This window comes from Carassius gibelio, chromosome B22 (genome assembly GCF_023724105.1).
Source record: "Carassius gibelio isolate Cgi1373 ecotype wild population from Czech Republic chromosome B22, carGib1.2-hapl.c, whole genome shotgun sequence".
Classification (NCBI taxonomy): domain Eukaryota; kingdom Metazoa; phylum Chordata; class Actinopteri; order Cypriniformes; family Cyprinidae; genus Carassius; species Carassius gibelio.
The window spans coordinates 11,779,777-11,804,227 of NC_068417.1; the positions used below are offsets into that span (position 1 = coordinate 11,779,777).

General features: G+C 35.9%; 2 protein-coding genes across 2 annotated transcripts in view; both read left to right on the plus strand.

Moving 5' to 3' along the window:
• LOC127988002 (uncharacterized protein DDB_G0271670-like) overlaps positions 1 to 24,451 on the plus strand; it is a 327,998-nt gene that overhangs the window by 292,137 nt on the left and 11,410 nt on the right. The window lies entirely within an intron of this gene.
• LOC127987103 (uncharacterized) lies at positions 15,932 to 18,813 on the plus strand. The gene is made up of 4 exons (XM_052589397.1): positions 15,932 to 16,119; positions 16,621 to 16,944; positions 17,204 to 17,536; positions 17,929 to 18,813. Exons 1-4 carry the CDS (start codon positions 16,068 to 16,070, stop codon positions 18,048 to 18,050), a joined length of 831 nt encoding a protein of 276 aa, XP_052445357.1. The 5' UTR covers positions 15,932 to 16,067; the 3' UTR covers positions 18,051 to 18,813.

The window sequence follows — 24,451 nt, forward strand, 5'->3', positions numbered from 1 at the left end:
GCTGGTGGTTTCTGATTGGTAAGTTATAAAAGCATTTTATGCCTTTATTTTTACACATTTCAGAGCAACAAGCCACTGTCTGTATCTTAAATCTGTCTTTTTTCCTGAGACATCATCTCGTTTGAGTTCAGGTCTTTGTGTTTTCCATAATTATTAAAATTAATTTTGGATATTTCAAGTGAATGTAAATTATTGGAGGCTCTGTAATCCTATAGGGTTCAAATATCAGGTGTTTTTTGAGGGTTTCAAATCACCGCTGCACCGCTGTCAGCCATAACTACAATGTTTAAAATAAACAAAAGGAAATGGAAAATCATTGGTCAAAAACTGAGTGAACTGGGTGAGATTTGGTGAGCTTGATTTTTTTATTTACATATATTTTTTGCAATCTTAATATCTCAAATATAAAAAAATCCTTTTATAAAACAATTAAATGAAAGTCAGGGACAAAAATGTTACTTGTAGCCTACTTCCAGGCTGTGTCTGCACAAATGTGTTCTCTCCAGCTTATAATAAAACACCATCTCTTTGGTATTTCTGCTGCTGTTCTTCACTTCACAACTCAAAGTTACAAACTAGAGCTGATGTGATGCTTTATTAAAAACAGGAACCTTAATCAATGAAAAATGTATTCTTCAGGTGTGTTTGTTGAGTCAGTGTCAGTGACGGAGGGAGATTCTGTCACTCTGAACACTGATGTTACTGAAATACATGAAGACGACGAGATACTGTGGAAATATGGAGCTGGAAAGTCTCTGATAGCTCAAATCAACAGAGATGCTGAAGTCTACTCCACATGTGACGGTCCTGATGATAAATTCAGAGACAGACTGAAGCTGGACAGACAGACTGGATCTCTGACCATCATGAACATCACAACTCAACACGCTGGAGAATATCAACTAGAGATAAACGGAGCAAAACTGTCATCAAAAACATTCAATGTTTCTGTCTATGGTGAGCAGAGATAACGTGTCCTGTCCTTCACATGTTATTATTTTATTACTTACATATGAATATATTCAGCAGGTTTTTGTTTATTCTCTCATGTTTTTCAGCTCATCTACCTGTTCCTGTCATCAGCAGTAACTCTTCACAATGTTCATCATCATATTGTTCACTGTTGTGTTCAGTGGTGAATGTGGGTCATGTGACTCTCTCCTGGTACAAAGGAAACAGTTTATTGTCCAGCATCAGTGTGTCTGATCTCAGCATCAGTCTCTCTCTACCTCTGGAGGTGGAATATCAGGAGAAAAACAGCTACAGATGTGTGATCAACAATCCCATCACAAACCAGACCACACATCTGGACATCACTCAGCTCTGTCTCACATGTTCAGGTACAGCAGAGCTTATAATTTCGTATTATTCACTGACCTTATCTCTGTATATTTTATAGATCAGACAGACACAATCACTTCTACGATTACATCACTGTCTCTCTTTAGACGTAGCAGCACGGTCTTCTTCTCATCTCATCTCTCTGACCGTGGTGATCTCTGTTGTTGGATCTCTGTTGATTTTTGCTGCAGTCGTCTGCATCCGCAGAAAACACAGAAACACTGGTCAAGAAGGCAAGAGGAACCTACTGCTTTTAAGAATGATTATAACATATATCTATATATTTGACCATTTTTCAATCTGCATCAAAACGAAAATGCAAATCTGCCTTAATTCAGAAATAAATCAACTTCTTACAGACTTGTAAGAAGAGCTCCACTGATGTTCAAATTAAGATTTTCATGAAAACGTCACTTATGCATGATTCATTTGTTGGGCTTCTGTGAAAATTAAATTTAAATTAATTTAAATTAAATTAAAAAAATGCAATGTATGTATTTAAAACTGTTTCACTCTCTAGTTCTAGCAGAATATGCATTTATTATTATTATTATTATTTGAAATACCAACCCGATGTCTTAGCAATTTGTACATTTTTTTCGACAAGGATAATTTGCTTTGCAAAGTGGAAATTGCATGCTTTAACAATCTAACTTAGACAGCCCTATACAGTACTGAATAAGAAGTTTGTTTGTGTTAATGCTTCTGTTATTACTGTTGAGCAGATGAAGTCACTTATGCTGAGCCAACGTTCAGAAGAGACACACAGAAATGGGTAAGATCGTTTATGATTGTGTTTGTTCTCTCTCTGTATCAGAGCAGCGCTGAGTCAGATTCAGATGTGTGTTCTGTCAGGATAATAAACGTGATGTGCACTGTTACATAAAAGATCTGAAGCAAAACCAATGATGTAGCAGCAGTAGATGTTTGACAGCATTTCAGTAGATTACCAGAAATAAAGAGCTGAATCTGATCAATATTATTATACATTTTACAATCTCTAATCCGTGGAAGCTTGTGTCTATGGAGAGCTGTTTCCACCACTTTTTTCTTTCTTTCTTGCAATTGTGAGTTTATATCTCACAATTCAGAAATGTTAGTTTATAATTCACAATGGCAGGAAAAAAGTCGCAATTGTCTTTTTACTTTCTCTATTTTATAGTGAAAAAAACTTGCAAACTAAACTCAGAATTTAAAGTAAAAGTCTGAATTGTGAGATTTAAAGTCATAAATAACATTAGGATTTTTTGTTTTTTTTTGTGTCTTAAACAGGCGTCCATAAAAAAGAAATATTAATGAAGATATATATATATTTTTTGTAATTCATTTTTTTTTAAAATAATTTTAATATTTTGTCTTTACAGGAGATAAAAGTGGAACATCAAGAGGATGACGTCGTTGTGTATGAATCTGTTTTCATGAGTAGATGATCAAACTGAAATCTAATATATCAGGAAATCCCAGCAGAATGATTCTGAAGTGTCTGAAATTCAGGGAGGACGGATGAAAAGACTTTGTACAGTAGTTCTGTGACTTCTAACTGAATCTGAATCTGGTGACTCATTGGAGCGTTTTCCTGTTTGACATTCAAAGCCTCAAATCGGTTTTGTTTTCTTTTAGAAAATGCCCTGAGACAACAACAAACACTTGGTTTTCTCACAATTAAAAACAGAAAAGTACAGCAGTGGTTTTGATTTGTTTGACTGTGTGATCTGTTGTGTGAGCGATGTCTTTACCGCTGGTTTGTGGTCAGTTTGTGATCAGCGTGTGGTCGAGGGATGTTTTCCATTCTAGTGCACATGACGCTTTAAAACAGCTTTTAACTAAAATACTGAACCCATCAATTCTGAAAGGACTCAGATTAAACTGTAAAATACGGAAATATCATATACTTTGTGTGTATAAGCCTCATGATGTAATATGTACTCATGCTGTAATTCTGCTGATAAGTTTCAGTAATTATTTATTTTAGCTTCAGCATAGAAGGAGTTGTGGTTTCTAAGAAGAGTAAAAATAGACATCACACATTTGTTTTATAAAGAGCACCCTGTGTTTGTCTGCTAATGTCTGTGAGTGATTTTATGAATAGATGCAATGTATGTTTCATTGTTTATGATTCTTATAGGCTTTAAGTGAAATGGCTGCAGACAAAAAGGGATCGGAAAAATCGGCCTGACAAAGAAAAGGCATTGCAGTCATGATATCCTTTTAGTCAAATGGTAGAGATGTGAAGATGTCCTATAATGCACTCTGTACAGTTGTGGTTATTTCAGCAATTTGTATTGTAAGTGTGTTTCTGTGTCATCTGAGTCTTAATGTCATGTGACGGTTGACTGTTGAGGAAAAACACACACAACCCACAGCAGATCTACTTCTGTCAGATCATATGTCGCTATGAGTTTAAACAGCCCGTCTTGTTACACTAACTCCACTCCAGTGAATGTCTGGTTGGGATAAACAACTTAAAAACGTTTTTTTTTTTTTTTTTTTTTTTTTTTTGCACTTAGTGTAAATAGCAAGTTTTATAAAGGAATCACCATTTTTACTTTGTCCACTACACAATTATCTTGAAAGATAACACAAATTCACAGAAGGCAAAATAAATGAACAATAATATAAGTACACACCTTATTTAATTTCATAATCAGTGGTTTGATTTGAAGTAAAAATGGCGCCATCTTGTCTGTTTTTAACAGCGTTATAGCCTCTCAGATCTGAGAGGTTTTATTTGTTCAAGTTAAAAGCTCACACTTTAAAGACTAATACTACAGTGAAATGCCAGAGATCTTCTTATGAACAAACATTTCTCAAATCTCACAGGAAGTCAAATTTCAACTTTTATTTTGGTTCAACTGTATTAATCAGATTCACAGGCTGCTGGGTAATATTCACTGTTTTATTCATGTGTCAGTTTGAGTCAGGTTAAAGCTGCTGTGGTCTGATTTCTCTTCATCTAATGTGGTTTGCAGGACAAACAGCTCCTGCAGTAGCGTGTCTATTATTAGATGAATGCGGTCAGTGTATCTGTCAGTCTGAGACTGAAGTGTTTCTTCATTTTCTCTCCTGCTTATATGAACCAAACATTCAGATTCTGTTCCATATAAAACATATTTACAGTATAAAGTGAATCAATCAGTCAATTAAGAGTCAGAAGTCAAACAAGATTTTATCATGCATCATTGATGAACTACACAGAGTGACATCTGATCATCTCACAACACTATTTTCAAATATCTAAATTAATATTCATGACTTTAACACTTCACTCTTCTGCTAGTTTTCATTCAGCACCAGAATTCATTAGAGAACATAATAATTATAAAAAGAAATGAGCATGACTTCCTGTGTTCAAGGAAGTGGTCGTGTGAGAATAAACTGTGACAGAGGTTCAGTCTTGTTGAGGAAAGACCACACACACACACACACACACACACACACACAGCATCAGTTCAGGCGTGTTTCAGACATTATGAAAGTTACTGGGATTCAAGTGAACTGATGAAGATAATGTTTCTCAAATTAGTTTTGTTCAGTGTGTGGCGTCTGCTTGGTGAGTGTGAAATGTGTTTTTGACTTCAGTTGCTTCTTTTCTACCATGTAATTATAATAATAAAAATAAAAAAATCTAATCTGTGACAAACTCTTCTTCAGGTGTGTTTGGTGATACAGTTAAAGTGAAGTCAGTGTCAGTGACGGAGGGAGATTCAGTCACTCTAGACTCTGGTCTTACTGAAATGATGGATGAAGATGTGATTCGATGGAGGTTTGGATCTGAAAACACTTTAATAGTTGAAATCAGTGTAATGGATGAGAGATTCACTGTACATGATAATGAGCTCGGTGGGAGATTCAGAGACAGACTGAAGCTGGATCATCAAACTGGATCTCTGACCATCACAGACACCAGAACTGAACACACTGGACTTTATCAACTACAGACCAGCAGTGTGAGCAAGAGATTCACTCTCACTGTCTATGGTGAGTTAAATACTGGTTTCACCTTTTTAATTACCTGTAAATTAAAAGTAATTTATTTTACATTTATTTTGATAACTAAGTAATAAAATAACTAAATCATATCAATTAAGCATCAGTTTCGTCTGTTACTTGTCCACATATAAAAATATTTTATAAATGTGGACAGAGAAATGAAGATCACTGTCATATAATAAACTCATCGACTGACTGATGCTGCAATAAACACTTCCTGATCTAGTCAAGTTTGTCTCATGTTTTCAGCTCGTCTTCCTGTTCCTGTCATCAACAGAGACTGTTCTTCATCATCATCATCATCATCATCATCATCTTCATCATCATCACAGCAGAATTGTTCATTGTTGTGTTCAGTGGTGAATGTGGGTGATGTGGCTCTCTCCTGGTACAAAGGAAACAGTTTATTGTCCAGCATCAGTGTGTCTGATCTCAGCATCAGTCTCTCTCTACCTCTGGAGGTGGAATATCAGGAGAAAAACAGCTACAGCTGTGTGATCAACAATCCCATCACAAACCAGACCACACATCTGGACATCAGCAAACTCTGTCACACATGTGCAGGTATGACAGACTGAAATATGGGTTTTTTCCATACAATGGAGTTCATATAGTTATTTAACAAAAAGTCCAAATAAGTCACACATGCAGCAGCACTGGTATAATACACATTTAAGAATCAATTTGTTGATGTCTTTCTAAACAAGCTTTATTTTTTTTATTTATTTTTTTATTTTTTTATTGGACCACAAAATAAGTTTTATATAAATAAGTTATAATATATTTCTTGATATAGGCTGTATGTCTAAATCAGTTTTATCATTGCTCTCTCTCTGCTTTATAATTATTATTATTAATTAATTCATTAATTAATTTTTCTTTCTATATTTTAATTTTTTTCAGAAGTGCATGGATGTGATACTATCGAGCCTGTGATCCGATTGGTCGTCACTGTTCTGATGGGCGTGGCTTCTGCAGCTGCTGCTGTTCTTCTGATCAATGATGTCAGATCTACAAGAGGATAAAAGAAGAAAACAGAACAGATATCATAAATTTTCTCACATATTCTGGAATCCTGATCGTTAAAGATTAAAATATCTGTGGTCTAGAAACTATAAACTAGATTATATAAATGTTCATTACCAGAATTGTTATTTTTAATATGGTTGGGTCCATCTGGTGGATAGAATTATGAATATACTTCTATATTTGAAGAGTTCATGTGAAATAAACAGATCATCCTGATTTTATCAATTATATTTTTTCATTGTGCATTCCAATGAAGCGCAATCAAACTGCAGCTAGGTTATTTTTATTAGTAAATAATAATAAATAAATAAAAACAGTAGGGATGCACGATAATATCGGCACAACATCGGTATCGGCCGATAAAAGCTTAAAATGACCATCATCGGTATCGGCCGATATGAATATTTCTGCCGATGAGCCAAACCGATATTCTCCAAGTGAAATAATTGACCTGTTTTTCAGGTGTGAATGTCTGTCTACATTTGTAAAATAATACATATATGGTAGAATCAGTACAGAAGAGATACATGGATTTCTCTTCAGTAAAATTAAAGTTTAAATATATCAGGCCAAAATGTTTATATATATATTGGTATCGGTATCGGCATCGGCCAAAATTATTTTGAAAATATCGGCATATCGAATATCGGCCAAAATCCAATATCGTGCATCCCTAAAAAACAGCTAACCAAACAAAACACAATAAAACATGATTTTTTTTGCAAATAAACTCTTCATTTGTTTTATTCTGCAGTGGCATCAATTTCATATTTGTTTGTTAATCACTTTTTGTAATATGTTTGTTTGTTATTTACTTCATTTATGTTTTGTTGCTTTGAGATTTTAATTTTGTTTATATGCACAAATACTGCAAATGCTTCCAAAATATGAATGTAAAATATTAGAATTCATACTAACAAATATTCGTAGAGAGAAGAGAGATCTATGAATCATACAGTGATAAAGTGACGTATAGTGACATGAAAACAACAAACTATGAATTCAGACTGAACAATTACTCAGTTGGTCTGTATCAAACGATGTCTGAAGTGCATTAAGTATTATTAGCTAATCCTCAAATTATGACATGACATACCTGATAAATTCTGGATTCAATCAATATACTTCTGTCCAGCCCTGGTACATATACAGAGTAAATAGTTTTCACTGAAAGTGTTAGAAATAAGAATAAAAGTCATCATAGGTGTGATGATGATGATGATGATGTGACGCTGAAGTCCATGGAGGGGTAGTTCATTTATAGCGTAAGTTTTTCAGTTCAGCTGCTTTTATTTTGGCAAAAAAAATTCATCAAAGTTATATTATTTTGTGAAGACCATCTTGATAGAAAAAACCTGTTAGTTTCATGAACTATGATTAAAAACAAAAGTTTATATTTTGCAATAATCCAAAAGCCTATGGAAAAATACCAATGGGTTTTTGTCAGCTGCATCAGCAAACACTGGAGAAGAAACAGAAACTAAGACTTGCTGCAACTATTCAGACCTTCACTGGTTAAAAACATCATGTCAAGACTAGAAAGAGATTTAATGGATAACATTCACAAAAGAATATGTTCATAAAATCAAGTCAGTTCGTATCTGAGTTCAGTGAATCCACATCTACGTTTATGTTTACTAATGTAACCGATACTTTTTTTCCAATGTGACATACAAACAAATTAAATAATTTTAATGAGACAATAACACACAGTCTAGAAAACCACACGATACAAGAAATATTTAATAGTGGATAATAGTTTTATTATTTTATTTATTAATAAATAAATAAATAAATAAATAAATAAATAAACATGATGGCTGTCCAAGGTGCCAATTATTTTAGTCATAATGGTGGACTGACAGCTCTTTGGGTGTGTTTTAGACAGGAAGTGTTGTTGAACGCATGGGTCATGATCTGATTCAGTCTTCAGTCTGGAGGAAGTCAGCAGAGAGTTCACTTTGTTAACAGCTTGTTCTCTACACAACTTTACTGCAAGGATTTAAATTTGACTGAAACTATTTCATATCATTGAACTGATGATGGACATGTTTCACACACTGGTGTTTTGCTGTTTGTGCTGTTGCAGTCTGGTTGGTAAGTTGCAGACTTTTTATTTATTTTAAAGTTGCAAGTTATTTTTCGTGGAGCTCTAGTGAATTCAAACCCACCATCAATAAATAAATAATGCAGCCTGTACAAATACTAGAGATTGTAATAAATACATATCTAATAGAACTTATGCTCACTTGGCTGTTTCCTTGATTTTAAACAGAGTGTCATGATCACTTTTTATGAGTAAGTCTGAGTGTAAAAGTTGTCAATTTAGTAAGAAGTTCAGCTCTAGTAAGAGTTAGTTTGACATGTTTAAGATGTGAAGGCACTATTATAGTGTAGGCCACTAGGACCTTGGTTTATGTTAAATTAGTTTAAGTACAGCCATTGAAACAGCTTTGAACATGATTTTACATGGGGAAATCTGAACTGTCACATGTATAGACATCAAAACTCAGTAATAATGACAATCAACGAAACAAAAGACTCATGCCGCAGTGCATGCTGGGTATCATAGTGCCAAACACAACACTAGCACCCAGCAGGTAATATTGCATGGATGTGATTTGAGCAGATGATGTCACTGAACAAAAATGATTAAAAAAAGTGAAGCTAGTTTTGAGGAAAGCTCGTGCAGCACATACACAACAATTAAACCCAGTCCAGTCCAAAATTTTGTCTGAAATAAATGTCCCAGTCTAAAAAATAACACTAATCCAAGACAAATGTAAATGCAACCCAAGAGTGTGTGTAAAAGAAGTGATTGAACCTAATGAAACTGATGAATAAAACACAGGACTATAAATAGAAGAGATTAGAAAGAAACAAAACTAGACACAGATGAAGGGGAAATCAAAAGCCACGGAAACCTAACACTAGAAACTAAAGAAACAGAGATGAAGCACAGGAATAGAGAAAACTGAAACAACAGAACTAAAGAAGCATCTTTTGGTACTTCTTACTTCCTAACACTCTGTCTTCGGTTGCAGACTCTGCTTTACTCTCCACAGCTTTATTCTGAGCATGCGTTTGACAATATGGCTATTACTGCAAGTTTGTGGTTCATGTGTGTGAGTGTGTGTATGTCTTGAGGTGTGAAGAGTGTGTGTGTGTATGTATGTGTTCTTGTGAGTATAGTGTGTGATTGAATGGATCTCCACAATTTCACTTCCTCTATATGAGAAACAGTTTTGCTGTGTAATAAAGTACAGAAACTGTGAATGCTACACTCTTAATAAATAATGTTCCAAGATGATGTTTTGTTGCAGTGATTTCATTGAAGAAACCTTTTTGGTTCCCCCCAAAAAACGTTCAGTGAACCGATCTTAAACGAAACAGGGTACATAACATACACAGTTTCACCTAATCTCATGTTAATCTTGAGTGCCTATAGAGTAGTACTGCATCCTTCATATATCCTAAAAGTCTTTAGCTTTATCATATTTCTAAAAGAAAAATACAGCTTTCCAATTCTTTCTGTAAAAAGGCGAAGTCCTGGAGGCGTGCCATGGGCGGAGCTATAATACTGCTGTTTCACGTTGTTTCCATTAACTTAAAAAAAAGATCTTATTGATTGATGTTAATATAATTTACTATGTGTAAATGAAATATCCGATTGATATTCAGCTGCATATGCCTCTCTATATATCCGTGCAGATTATTTATCAATCTGTCAATGTCAAGGACACAATTAAGTAAATTATTTTTAAAATAAAGGGATTGTAATATTATTGTACAGAAAACAATTTTAGGCAAATACAAAGTCATCTGGCTGCAGTTTCCTTTTGTGTGAAATCTGTTCTGTTTGGCATGCAATGGAAAAAGGCTTTTCTTTCCGAATCCTAACATTCATCCGAGGTAAACTGCTTCTTGAATAAGAACAAATGTAGGGCGGGGCTTAATTTTGTTCTTGGGAGGTAATTGGATGGTTGTGGTTTGCTGTTGGACAATCTCAAGTGAGTGTAAAGTTGCCCCGCCCTCGTGCCAGTAAACACATCATCAGAGAAGAGATGTAGCTGTTAGACGGAAGACAAGTTATTTAGATTTTGATAATGATAATGTTGTGCATGGATACATTTTGATTTTTTGCTGGCTTTAATGGGAAGTAATTCATATTTATCTACATATATTGAAATAAGAAGCTTTGGACAATGTTTGAGAGGTTAAATTTAACTTATTTGAGATATTTGCATTTTTATATGGCAAAATAAAGCATTGCTCTCCATCTACAGTGGCCAAAATAATTAATATTATTTAATATTTAATTTTTTAATGCCATTTATTCTTTTTTTTTTTTATTTCCCCCTGCTATTTGTCACAATTTTTGATCAAAAGCAAATACATGGTGTACCTTGGGGCATCCTGGACGCCAAAATGTGGAATATTCATATTCATATTTCAAGTTGCGTTGCACATGTTCCCTTTGCATTGTTTAATTGTATAGAACAACGCTCCAAATGCTTCAGAAACACAAATGTAGAAATATTTGTCATGCCAATAAAATACCATGAAATTTAAACTGAGAACTGAGTAGCACCGTACTTCACCTTTAACTATGTTTAGTGTTGTTTTTAAAACACTTGAATCAGTGTTTCTTCCACAGTGACCTCAGAATTCATGTGCTTTTATTTAAAGAAGTCGTTCACCCAAAAATCATCTTTCTCCTTATATTGTTTGAAGTCTGTTTGATTTTCATTTTGCTATGTAAAACGAACAACAATTTCAGGCAGAATTCCAGACTCAGTTGAAATTCACTCATCAGTGGGAGAGAATAAATAAATACAAATCTGAAAACCAAGTGAGAGGTAAGCACAATTTACGTATACATCAACAGTAACGATCGTTTGTATAACGTTTGTATGTCACATTGGAAACAAAAAATAAAAACATTCCTAAGCCGGCAAATAAATGAAATATCCCCTGTAGAGAGAACTTCTAACTGCGTCCTATAGGGGTCGCTATGGGGAACACCTCATCGTGACCCATGTCTGAAGCATACATTGAAAAAACACCAAAGAGTTGGCCAGCAATAGCCTCTGATGTCACTACTGGCGCAGCTATAAACAAGCATCGGGAGAACGCGTCATTCTCTTCTTCGTCTTCACTGACTGTTCTGTTTGAAGCGTGCATCTGAAAGAACTGGTAAGAGCGATCTTTCTCTATCTATCATGGTGACTACTAGCAAGCATTTAGACAATGTGTTCATCCAGCATTATTTGACACCCGATGACACACACAATCTTGGTGTCATTTTTTTGGGTAAAGAGTACGCATAAGAATTTCTTTGAGGAAGCAATCTGCGTGCATTGTGAGCGTTTTTTCAATGAAAAAAAAAAAAAAAAGCTCTCGTTCGTCTCTCTTTCTGAGGAGAAAAGGGAACAAAAGGCAGCCATCTGCTTCCCACGGTTCAGGACCCACCGCTGCTGAGGCATGGTGGAGAATGAGCTCATGAGAATTACAGTTGAATCTGTCTGAGTGGTTTAGGGAGGGACTTTACCTTTTGTGCTCATCGGGGGCAGATGTTATATCTTTAACACTTTCTGATACTTAGGTTAGTGCTCTTCTGGGTTTTTACCTAGGAAAAGCAGGAGATGTTTGAGGATGGTGAAGAAGCTGTGGCTGAAATCCTCAATTCTTCTGCCCTGCATATGTAGAGCTGTTGGAGGTTATGGATCGTACCACGGGAAAGTTGGACTTGCCATGAAAGTGCGCTAACAAGGTTACACTGACTCGATGAGCGTTATCTTTCTTACCATAGCTCAGAGATCGAAAATAAATGAAAGAGGCTGTTTTCTTTTGACATTCATCAGTTTCAGCATAAGAGTTGTGCCGACATGGAGGCCCCCTGTAGAAAAAGCTTTCTTTCTGTGGGGGAGACATCCTCTCTTAATCTCCCTCCTTGCCATGTAAGCCCCTTCAAGAAATACATCTCGCTTAAATGGCAAGGCATACGCATGGTTTACCATGGTGTCACGGTTGGTAAACCGTGATGTCGGGGTGTTTGCACTTTAAGAGTGAAGTCTGTGTGTTTCGCGTCTGCACTGATTAGGTTGTGGGCGTCTCCGTTAATTGTCATCAGCTACAGCTGTCACTCATTACTCATCCACTATATATTGGCTTGTCTCATGTCTTGTGTTTGTGAGATCGTTGTTTAATGTCATTTACCCTGTTTGTTGGCTTTAGTGTTGCCTGCGTTGGATGTCTGTGTTTTCTCAGAACCTCATCCACTCTCCGCACTTCCACTCAGCCACGAACACTTACCTTCAGCTCTATTCCCCGCAGTTCCTGTGCCACCCTCTCCTGCTGCCTCACGCCGTCATCATCCGGATTCCTCACCTCCTCACCACCATCTCTTAAGGTTAGGTGGAAACCTCTCGCATAACAGTCTCCTATGCTGGACCTATAATGTTTTTGGCTGGTTCTATGTTCATAGCAATCACCTTACTGATGGTCTGGATTAGAAGGAGGAGCCTATGATGTCACCTATGATTGCGCTACTCTGAATTCGGTGTACTCCTCTAATATGAGACTGAGTTCCCAGTTTTTTCCCTAGAGCGCTCCAGCATTATTTCCATAGATCGAGTTGATGACTCTCAAACATACTATTTTCAGATGCACCATTTCATCTATGAGCTCCTCTATCAGAGTGCCACAAAAGCCCCTCCTTAGAACAGTATTTGAAAATCCATGCTATGGTAAGTGTGCACATGAAGTCTTTGCGCACTTTCCAAAATCCACACTGTGGTGAGTTCGCACGCTAGTATTCTGCATTCTTTCTAAAATCCTATATGGTGAGGGCTTCGCGCGGTTGCTTCGTGCTTTTGAATTGGTAAAAGCCCCGTTCATCTTGGGCGCCACTCCACCCATGTATCCTCGGATACCTATCTAAACCAAGTGTTGCTACTAGAGATCTGTCGAGACAGCTCCTTCAACAAGCTTATGCAAAGCAAGTGGTAGCCCCTATGTGACAGGTAAGACTTATAAAATGCTAGGTTCTTAGCCGTATCCCTTTAAAAAAAAATATTACCTGATTCCAAGCCTTCAGCTGTACCCCGGGCCGAGGCCCTAAAAGTTAAGTTGGGCCTTTGGCCATAAGGGGTACTGTCACAGACAGCCATCTAAACATCACAGGGGCAATTCCCATGGAAATGGTAGAGTTGGTACTTATTGTTCGCCATGTCTCTGGTCTGCACTCCCCTCAGCATGGTACGAAGTTCGAAGTTCCCCTGAAAGGGAATGTCTTAGGTTACGAATGTAACCATGGTTCCCTGAGTAGGGAACGAGACACTGCATCCTCTAGCTCCCTGCCATGCTTTGGTCATGCTTTGCCAACAGTAACTCCCCACTGGGAAAAGTTACGTCCAGTGGACGTCTTTTTATGTCTTTGCTGACGTTGAAAAGACGTCCACTGAGGAGCCAGAATGAAAGTTTTTGAGAGTTGATTTTGAGTGTTGATTTGGTCCAGAAACAGTATAAGTTATGCCTAAATGAACTTTAAATGATGTTGAAAATATTTCTACTGACCACTTTTGAGCTAGTTTTTAACCTTGTAAGCAGGTTCTGTGAACGTCTAAATCAGACGTACAGAAGACGGCAAAAAAAGACGTCATAAAAACTTTCATTCTGGCTCCTCAGTGGACGTATTTTCAACATCAGCAAAGACATAAAAAAGACGTCCACTGGACGTAACTTTGTCCTGTGGGATGGATTGACTGAGAGGATGATTTCATGCCTCTTTGAAGGATCTTTTAAGAAGCAAGCCAAATTCAACCGATTTGTTAAGCAGTGGAAAGAAACTGTGATACTAACCCTCGAACCTGTCCCGGTACATTCAGAGAAGGCTACAGCAGATACATACTGTGTCGATGATAAACTGTTTGTTAGTATGGGGCATTTATGTTAAGCTGTGTTGGAAGGGTTGTAGTGTCATTTAGTTTATCCGTTTACTTTGGTGTGGTGTGCTAAAGTTTTTTTGCTTGGTCTTTGATAAAAAAATAAAACTTATGTATTTCTGCACTATATTGCTGTTCTTATTAGTGATGTTCATGAAATTGAAAGAAGGAAAATATAAATGGTTCCATTGTATTTATTCCCTGCTATGCATCTATTCTCTGACATCGCTGTTCATTTTGTTTTTGGAGTGGCAGTAAGTTGTCAGTTGGTCAGTGAAATGCTTCTTTTAAAAATGTAATTAATTTTTAATCTTTTTAATGTTTTTTTTTATATCAGACATTGACATCCTAAACAGTGTTACATTTTATTTTGGGATGTTACATTGTATGGTTGTGAGATTTTACATTGTATGGTTGTGAGATTAATTATTATTGAATCTGTGAATTAAACTGTTTTCCATTTAAGGACTAAATTAAATGTCTAAAATTCAGTTAGTTGTTGTTTGCCTTTATTTTCTTTCACTCCTTAAGGAATAAAAAGGAACTTTTTTGCCACCTAAAGGTACAAAATGGCTTTGTCACTGGGGTGGTACCTTAATGGGACAAAATTGTACCTTTTTCCAGAGGTACTTTATTGTACCTTTGTCTAAGGTACATTATTGATCCTCAAAGGTACAGTATTGGCCCTTAGAAGGTACAAAAAAGTAAGGTACAAATTTGCTCCCCTGACTCAAGGTACAATAAAGTACCTTTGAGGGTACCACCCCAGTGACAAGCTTTTGTTCCTTAAAGGTACCGTTTTGTACTTTTTTTTCTGAGAGTGTAAATGCAATGGCCAATCAGAGCTTTAATTGGCTACATTGCTCAACATTACAAAAACACAAATATGCACAGATATGCACTGGATATCTGTTCCGTCAATATCCTATTACACTTTCAACTAATTTCTTCTGTCATTTGAGGGTGCTTCACTGCATGAGAAAATAGACGTTTAGCTTGAGCGTGTGAGAACAGTGTCAGTCGTGTAAGACTCAGCACTCTAATTGTGAAAAGAATGTGTGGCTTGGCAGCCCTGTGAAAATCAGCAAATCAGCTAATAATTAATTTCACTTCACAATAAACAAACAAGAGTTTTGAGCCGTTAACACGCAGGGGAGCACTGATGACCCAGCTCTGTGTTAATAAAATTATCTTTTATTTAATGTATGAATATCATTAGAAAGGTCGTGGTCTTGAGATTCAGTTTTTGACATCTGTTTTTATTATATCAAAAAAATATATTTTTTAAATTGAAAGATATTGCTAAAATCTGCTATGCTCACTACCTGTTTTCTGTTAATCTACTACTTTTGAAATCTTGCTACACTTGCTCATTCACATAGAAGTTCCTCTTGTTCTTGAACATTTCCGCTTCTTAAAAACGCTGAAGCAGCATGGGATTATATATTCTTATATGTATACAAATTAACAAATAAGAACAAATCAAATGTATAACCTACATGGTTTCTGCCACTAAAAACAGTCTTAAAAGCCAGGAGTGAATATTATTGTGACACTAATAGTATATGTGAGCACAACTGGACTGCACTGACTGAAGGGTGTTCAAGCTTCTTTGGGGGAGGATCCACACACACACACACACACACACACACACACACACACACACACACACACACACTAGATTAGTATCACACTTCTCTCAAGTCAAAACAGTCGGTTGTCAGGAAGTTCAGTGTTATAATCGCTGAGAGGATATTAGAAATGTCAAATAAAATGTTTTGTGTTGTCATTTTGTTCTGCTTGAAACCCTTTGGTAAGTTATACTTTAAAAAAAGGATTTTGTAGCTTTTTTATACAAGGTGGATTTTCATTTGCTATTATTACACATGTAAAGTGGTCTTAAATTCAATAGGCGTATTGTAACTGATTAATTCGCTCATTGTTCAAAACCACACTTTACACATATCTTTCTCTAGTGTTCATTTCTCTTTTTTTATCTGTTTACTGAACTTCTGTGCGCTGCTCATGCGGCGTCTGGTAGGGCTGCGTGTGTATGTGTATTAAGTGTTGTTTGTGAATGTGAAGTGCCAAGACAGTCTAAACTAATTGCCCCAAGGGAATTAATAAAGCTCTAAACTACACTTCACTTGGCTCACATATAATCAGTTGATGTGTTTCTGTTGTCACATGTTTCGTGTCTGTGCTGCTGTTCTCTGTTTGTCATCTACACTTCATACCGTAATTACTACAAACCAGTGATCTTGAGTAAATAAATGCAATTAGCATTATATGTGACCAGTTTTTTGTTTTCCAGTATTTGCTGATACGGTTACAGTGGAGTCAGTGTCAGTGACGGAGGGAGATTCAGTCACTCTAGACTCTGGTTTTACTGAAATGATGGATGATGATATGATTCTGTGGAGGTTTGGATCTGAAAACACTTTAATAGCTGAAATCAGTGTAATGGAAGGCATCATGGCTGTATATGATGATGTTCTTGACGGGAGATTCAGAGACAGACTGAAGCTGGATCATCAAACTGGATCTCTGACCATCACAAACACCAGAACTGAACACACTGGACTCTATCAACTACAGATCAACAGTGTGAGAAAGAGATTCAGTCTCTCTGTCTATGGTGAGTTAAATATTGATTTCACCTTCTTATTTACATGTAAATTAAAGGTAATTTATTTTACATTTCTTTTGTTAATTAAATGATAAAATAACAAAATTGTTTCAATTAAGCATACGTTTCTTCTTTGTTACTTGACCATGTGTAATAATCTTTTATAAATATGGAGAAGTGAATATCGCTGTCATATAAGAAACTCATCGACTGACTGATGCTGCAATAAACACTTCCTGATCTAGTCAAGTTTGTCTCATGTTTTCAGCTCGTCTTCCTGTTCCTGTCATCAACAGATACTGTTCATGCTGTTCATCATCATCTTCTTCTTCATCATCATCGTCATCATCTTCATCATCTTCATCACAGCAGAATTGTTCATTGTTGTGTTCAGTGGTGAATGTGGGTCATGTGACTCTCTCCTGGTACAAAGGAAACAGTTTATTGTCCAGCATCAGTGTGTCTGATCTCAGCATCAGTCTCTCTCTACCTCTGGAGGTGGAATATCAGGAGAAAAACAGCTACAGCTGTGTGATCAACAATCCCATCACAAACCAGACCACACATCTGGACATCAGTGAACTCTGTCAACCATGTTCAGGTACAGCAGACTGAAATATGTGGACTTTTTTTTATAAGTTCATAAAGTTATTTGACATAAAGTCCAAATAAGTCACACATGCAGCAGCACTGGTATAATACACATTTATGAATCAATTTGTTGATGTCTTTCTAAACAAGTTTTTTTTTTTTTTTTGGACCACAAAATAAGTTTTATATATATAAAAAACTTATTTTGTGGTCCAAATAAAATAAAATAAATAAAAACTTGTTTAGAAAGACATCAACAAATTGATTCATAAATGTGTATTATATATATAAGTTATAATATATTTGAGTCTCTAAATCAATTTTATCATTGCTCTCTCTCTGCTTTATAATTATTATTAATTAATTAATTAATTTTTCTTTCTTTATTTACATTTTTTTCAGAAGTGCATGGATGTGATACTATCGAGCCTGTGATCCGATTGGTCGTCACTGTTCTGATGGGCGTGGCTTCTGCAGCTGCTGCTGTTCTTCTGATCAATGATGTCAGATCTACAAGAGGATAAAAGAAGAAAACAGAACAGATATCATAAATATTCTCACATATTCTGGAATCCTGATCGTTAAAGTTTAAAATATCTGTGGTCTAGAAACTATAAACTACATCATATAAATGTTCATTACCAGAATTATTATTTTTAATATGGTTGGCTCCATCTGGTGGATATAATTATGAATATACTTCTATATTTGAAGAGTTCATGTGCAATAAACAGATCATCCTGATTTTATTATTTTTTTATTGTGCATTCCAATGAAGCACAATCAAACTGCAGCTGGGTTATTTTGATTAGTAAATAATAATAAATAAATAAAAACAGCTAACCAAACAAAACACAATAAAAACATGGTTTTTTTTGCAAATAAACTCTTCATTTGTTTTATTCTGCAGTGGCATCAGTTTCATATTTGTTTGTTAATCACTTTTTGTAATATGTTTGTTTGTTATTTATTTCATTTATGTTTTGTTGCTTTGAGATTTTAATTTTGTTTATATGCACAAATACTGCAAATGCTTGCAAAATATGAATGTAAAATATTAGATATCATACTAACAAATATTCGTAGAGAGAGAGAGAGAGAGAGATCTATGAATCATACAGTAAAATAGTGACGTATAGTGACATGAAAACAACAAACTATGAATTCAGACTGAACAATTACTCAGTTGGTCTGATGTTTGAAGTGCATTAAGTATTATTAGCTAATCCTCAAATTATGACATGACATACCTGACAAATTCTGGATTCAATCAATATACTTCTGTCCAGCCCTGGTACATATACAGAGTAAATAGTTTTCACTGAAAGTGTTAAAAATAAGATTAAAGTCATCATAGGTGTGATGATGATGATGATAATGATGATGATGATGATGATGATGCAGTCCATGGAGGGGTAGTTCATTTATAGCGTAAGTTTTTCAGTTCAGCTGCTTTTATTTTGGCTTAACAATTCATCAAAGTTATATTATTTTGTGGAGATCATATTGATAGACAAAACCTGTTAGTTTCATGAACTATGATTAAAAACAAAAGTTTATATTTTGCAATAATCCAAAAGCCTATGGAAAAATACCAATGGGTTTTTGTCAGCTGCATCAGCAAACACTGGAGAAGAAACAGAAACTAAGACTTGCTGGAACTATTCAGACCTTCACTGGTTAAAAACATCATGTCAAGACTAGAAAGAGATTTAATGGATAACATTCACAAAAGAATATGTTCATAAAATCAAGTCAGTTTGTATCTGAGTTCAGTGAATCCACATCTACATTTATGTTTACTAATGTAACCGATACTTTTTTTCCAATGTGACATACAAACAAAGTGAATAATTTTAATGAGACAATAACACACATTCTAGAATACCACACGCTAAAATTAATATTTAATAGTGGATAATAGTTTCATTATTTATATAAAAAAAACAAAAAAAAAACATGATGGCTATCCAAGGTGCCAATTATTTTGCACATAATGGTTGACTAACACGTCTTTGGGTGAGTTTTAGAAGGAAGTGTTGTTGAACACATGGGTCATGATCTGATTCAGTCTTCAGTCTGGAGGAAGTCAGCAGAGAGTTCACTTTGTTAACAGCTTGTTCTCTACACAACTTTACTGCAAGGATTTAAATTTGACTGAAACTATTTCAGACCGCTGAACTGAAGATGGACATGTTTCACACACTGGCGTTTTGCTGTTTGTGCTGTTGCAGTCTGGTTGGTGAGTTGCAGACTTTTTATTTATTTTAAAGTTGCAAGTTATTTTTCGTGGAGCTCTAGTGAATTCAAACCCACCATCAATAAATAAATAATGCAGCCTGTACAAATACTAGAGATTGTAATAAATACATATCTAATAGAACTTATGCTCGCTTGGCTGTTTCCTTGATTTTAAACAGAGTGTCACGATCACTTTTAATAAGTAAGTCTGAGTGTAAAAGTTGTCAATTTAGTAAGAAGTTCAGCTCTAGTAAGAGTTAGTTTGACATATTTAAGATGTGAAGGCACTATTATAGTGTAGGGCACTAGGACCTTGGTTTATGTTAAATTACTTTAAGTAAAGCCATTGAAACAGCTTTGAACATGATTTTACATGGGGGAATCTGAACTGTCACATGTATAGACATCAAAACTCAGTAATAGTGATAATCAACGAAACAAAAGACTCATGCTGCAGTGCATGCTGGGTACCAGCATAGTGCCAAACACAACACTAGCACCCAGCAGGTAATATTGCATGGATGTGATTTGAGCAGATGATGTCACTGAACAAAAATGATAAAAAAAAAGTGAAGCTAGTTTTGAGGAAAGATCGTGCAGCACATACACAATAATTAAACCCAGTCCAGTCCAAAATTTTGTCTGAAATAAATGTCCCAATCTAAAAAATAACACTAATCCAAGACAAATGTAAATGCAACTCAAGAGTGTGTGTAAAAGTGATTGAACCTAATGAAACTGATGAATAAAACACAGGACTATAAATAGAAGAGATTAGAAAGAAACAAAACTAGACACAGATGAAGGGGAAATCAAAAGCCACGGAAACCTAACACTAGAAACTAAAGAAAGCAGAGCTGAAGCACAGGAATAGAGAAAACTGAAACAACAGAACTAAAGAAACATCTTTTGGTACTTCTTACTTCCTAACACTCTGTCTTCGGTTGCAGACTCTGCTTTACTCTCCACAGCTTTATTCTGAGCATGCGTTTGACAATATGGCTATTACTGCAAGTTTGTGGTTCATGTGTGTTAGTGTGTGTATGTCTTGAGGTGTGAAGAGTGTGTGTGTGTGTATGTATGTGTTCTTGTGAGTATAGTGTGTGATTGAAAGGATCTCCACAATTTCACTTCCTCTATATGAGAAACAGTTTTGCTGTGTAATAAAGTACAGAAACTGTGAATGCTACACTCTTAATAAATAATGTTCCAAGATGATGTTTTGTTGCAGTGATTTCATTGAAGAAACCTTTTTGGTTCCCCCCAAAAAACGTTCAGTGAACCGATCTTAAACGAAACAGGGTACATAACATACACGGTTTCACCTAATCTCATGTTAATCTTGAGTGCCTATAGAGTAGTACTGCATCCTTCATATATCCTAAAAGTCTTTAGCTTTATCATATTTCTAAAAGAAAAATACAGCTTTCCAATTCTTTCTGGAAAAAGGCGAGGTCCTGGAGGCGTGCCATGGGCGGAGCTATAATACTGCTGTTTCACGTTGTTTCCATTAACTTTAAAAAAAAGATCTTATTGATTAATGCTAATATAATTTACTAATGTGTAAATGAAATATCCGATTGATATTCAGCTGCATATGCCTCTCTATATATCCGTGCAGATTATTTATCAATCTGTCAATGTCAAGGACACAATTAAGTAAATTATTTTTAAAATAAAGGGATTGTAATATTATTGTACAGAAATCAATTTTAGGCAAATACAAAGTCATCAGGCTGCAGTTTCCTTTTGTGTGAAATCTGTTCTGTTTGGCATGTAATGGAAAGAGGCTTTTCTTTCCGAATCCTAACATTCATCCGAGGTAAACTGCTTCTTGAATAAGAACAAATGTAGGGCGGGGCTTAATTTTGTTCATGGGAGGTAATTGGATGGTTGTGGTTTGCTATTGGACAATCTCAAGTGAGTGTAAAGTTGCCCCGCCTTCGTGCCAGTAAACACATCATCAGAGAAGAGATGTAGCTGTTAGACAGAAGACAAGTTGTTTTGATTAAAGATTGTGAGGGCACATGGATAAATAATAATAATAAAAAATATATATAATAATAATGCATCTTTACAGTTTGATTTTGTGCTGGCTTTAATGGGAAGTAATTCACATTTATCTACATATATTAAAATAAGAAGCTTTGGACAATGCTTGACAGGTTAAATTTAACTTAATTGCATTTTTATATGGCAAAACAAAGCATTTCATCTACAGTGGCCAAAGTCATACATATTATTTAAAATTACATTTTTTAATGCCATCTATTTTTTTTCATTTCCCCCTGCTATTTATATTTTGTTACATTACTATCTGCAGCAACCCCACAAATACACATGTAAAAATATTTGTCACGATTTATGTGAAAAACTGAATATTACATACTGAAAAGACCCCTGATCAAAAGCGAGTATATGGTGTACCTTGGGGCATCTTGGTCGCCAAAATGTGGAATATTCAATATTCATATTCAAATGTGGAACCTTTGTCACCTGCGGGCAGGGGTAAGAGGAATCATGGGTCACAAGGAGGTAAGCAGAACCTAAGGGATGTGATCCAGAAGAGGCAGCGTTCTCGTCTCAATCAGAGAGATAGCCAGGTATCTACTCGTTCCCTTTAGGGATTTTTAACTTCTGCTTTTATCCTGTCCTTCCTAATTCCCCTGTAACCACCAGCTCTCCACCTGATCGAGGTTAGGTGGAAACCTCTCACATAACAGTCTCCTATGCTGGACCTATAATGTTTTTGGCTGGTTCTATGTTCATATTCAATTCAATTCAATTCAAGTTTATATGTATAGCGCTTTTTACAATACAAATCGTTACAAAGCAACTTTACAGAAAAAAAATTGTGTTTCTACAATATTTAGTAAGAGCTAAGTGGTAACTGTCAGTTTGTGCACGTATTACAGGATTTGTAGAAAAATGTACACAAGTCGTAGTCAGCCAGATTATGAACATTATTAAGCCATTATCCGTGCCATTCCGAATAAAGTATTCGGCTTCAGGCACAACCCTAATTATTACATTACATATTTTATTTTTACATGCAACATAGATAAGGTCATATAGTAACAGCTCCACGCAATATTGTAATTCTAAAATTCACGTCGTACTTGCAAACACTTTGCATGCATTATGGTTAATGCATGCTGGAGTAGTCGATTGTTTCCGACAGAGCTCGACTAGTCTATGCAAGAACTAGTACAGTATGACAAAAATATCGCTGTATTTATGTGCGCATGCCCAGTAGAGCCAAACGTATGCCTTCTAGCTTTGCTGCGCGCATTTGTCATATCCCGAGCTTTGCGTGTGTCTGTGCACTGTGCCAAGGCATCAGTCATATAAATTTTTGACCACAGACATGTCAGCAAAAGCAGCATTATAAAGTAAATAAAATGAAAATAAAGTACATACAAATTATTTGACCTTACAGCTCCAAACTCTGTTCTAGAGGGCCAGTGTCCTTTAAAGTTTAGCTCCCAGGGTCGGACTGGGCCCCAAAGGAAGAGAGGGCCCTTGAAAAGTATGAATCTGAAATATATTTTAATTTACCTGGATATTTTCATGGATGGGGGGCATGGGGGCCCATCAGGACTGCCTAAGCATAGGGCCCGGGATCTTGTGTAACGCCCCTGTTAGCTTTAACCCTAATTACACACACTTGAACCAGCTAATCAAGCTCTTACTAGACACACTAATCTTCTAGGTGTTTTAAGGCCAGTTGGAGCTAAACTTTTCAGGACATTGGCCATCCAGGATGTAGTTTAGAGACCCCTGTCCTACAGAGTTGTTACTTTGCACATGCTTTTTGATCATTACAAATAATAATGTAAAATGATTTTCTTAGAATAGGAGATATGCTGTCTCACGCATCACATACATTATCAGTAGTTAAGTATGTGGTCTTGAAGAGGACCCTTTTTTCTCTCATTTGGACTCGGTCTTGACTTGGACTCGAAACTTTTGGACTTGGACTTGACTTGGACTCGACAAAGCTGGACTTGACTACAGCTCTATTGTATACACAATTACACTTTTGGAGAGTTGTCTCGTTGACATCTCCCACCAGTCCTCTTTTTCTCTCTCGTCTCATCCCTACCCTCCTTCACATCCTTTTACCTGTGGGTTATTCTTCACATTATAAAGAAAATAAAAATGACAGACTGTTACGTCCCAGGGCTTACTTAATTGGGACTGTCTCTTGTGTATGTGCCTTGTGTTCTTTTCTCTCGCCCTCTCAAGTGCTGACAAGGACTAACAGGTGAAGACCAATTAGTGGATGATTCTTCTGATGACTGCCCTATCCTGATTGGCCCACAAGAGGAAATGCTCGAAGTTAAAAGACAGAGTTGCGATGTCTGGAGTGGGGGAATTTGGAGCGAGAGTACCTTCTGCTGATGTCACTAGAGTTTGTAGCTGATTTTGTTGTGATTAGAAGTTTGTTGATGACTTTCTAGTGGTCCTCTTGTGGGAGGACTTATTCAGCCCAAGCGTGAGTTATTTTCTTTTGTTGTTAGAGCTAAGGTTTATTTTTGTTTTCTTTTGTTTTCATGGGAAGCTGTAGGGAGGTGGTTGCTATTTATTTTGATTATACTTTTTCTCCTGTTTAAGATCAGTTAGGGAGTTAGGGTAATCTTTTGTAATTTGTTTTCTTTTTATTTTGTAGGTTAGTTAGGTT

Bases quoted from the DNA above. Each gene is read 5' to 3' on its own strand.
- LOC127987103 (XM_052589397.1), top strand. From the start codon at position 16,068: ATGTCAAATAAAATGTTTTGTGTTGTCATTTTGTTCTGCTTGAAACCC. The intron at 16,120-16,620 runs GTAAGTTATACT...TTTGTTTTCCAG, and splicing joins GTTCTGCTTGAAACCCTTTG to TATTTGCTGATACGGTTACA. The intron at 16,945-17,203 runs GTGAGTTAAATA...TCATGTTTTCAG, and splicing joins ATTCAGTCTCTCTGTCTATG to CTCGTCTTCCTGTTCCTGTC.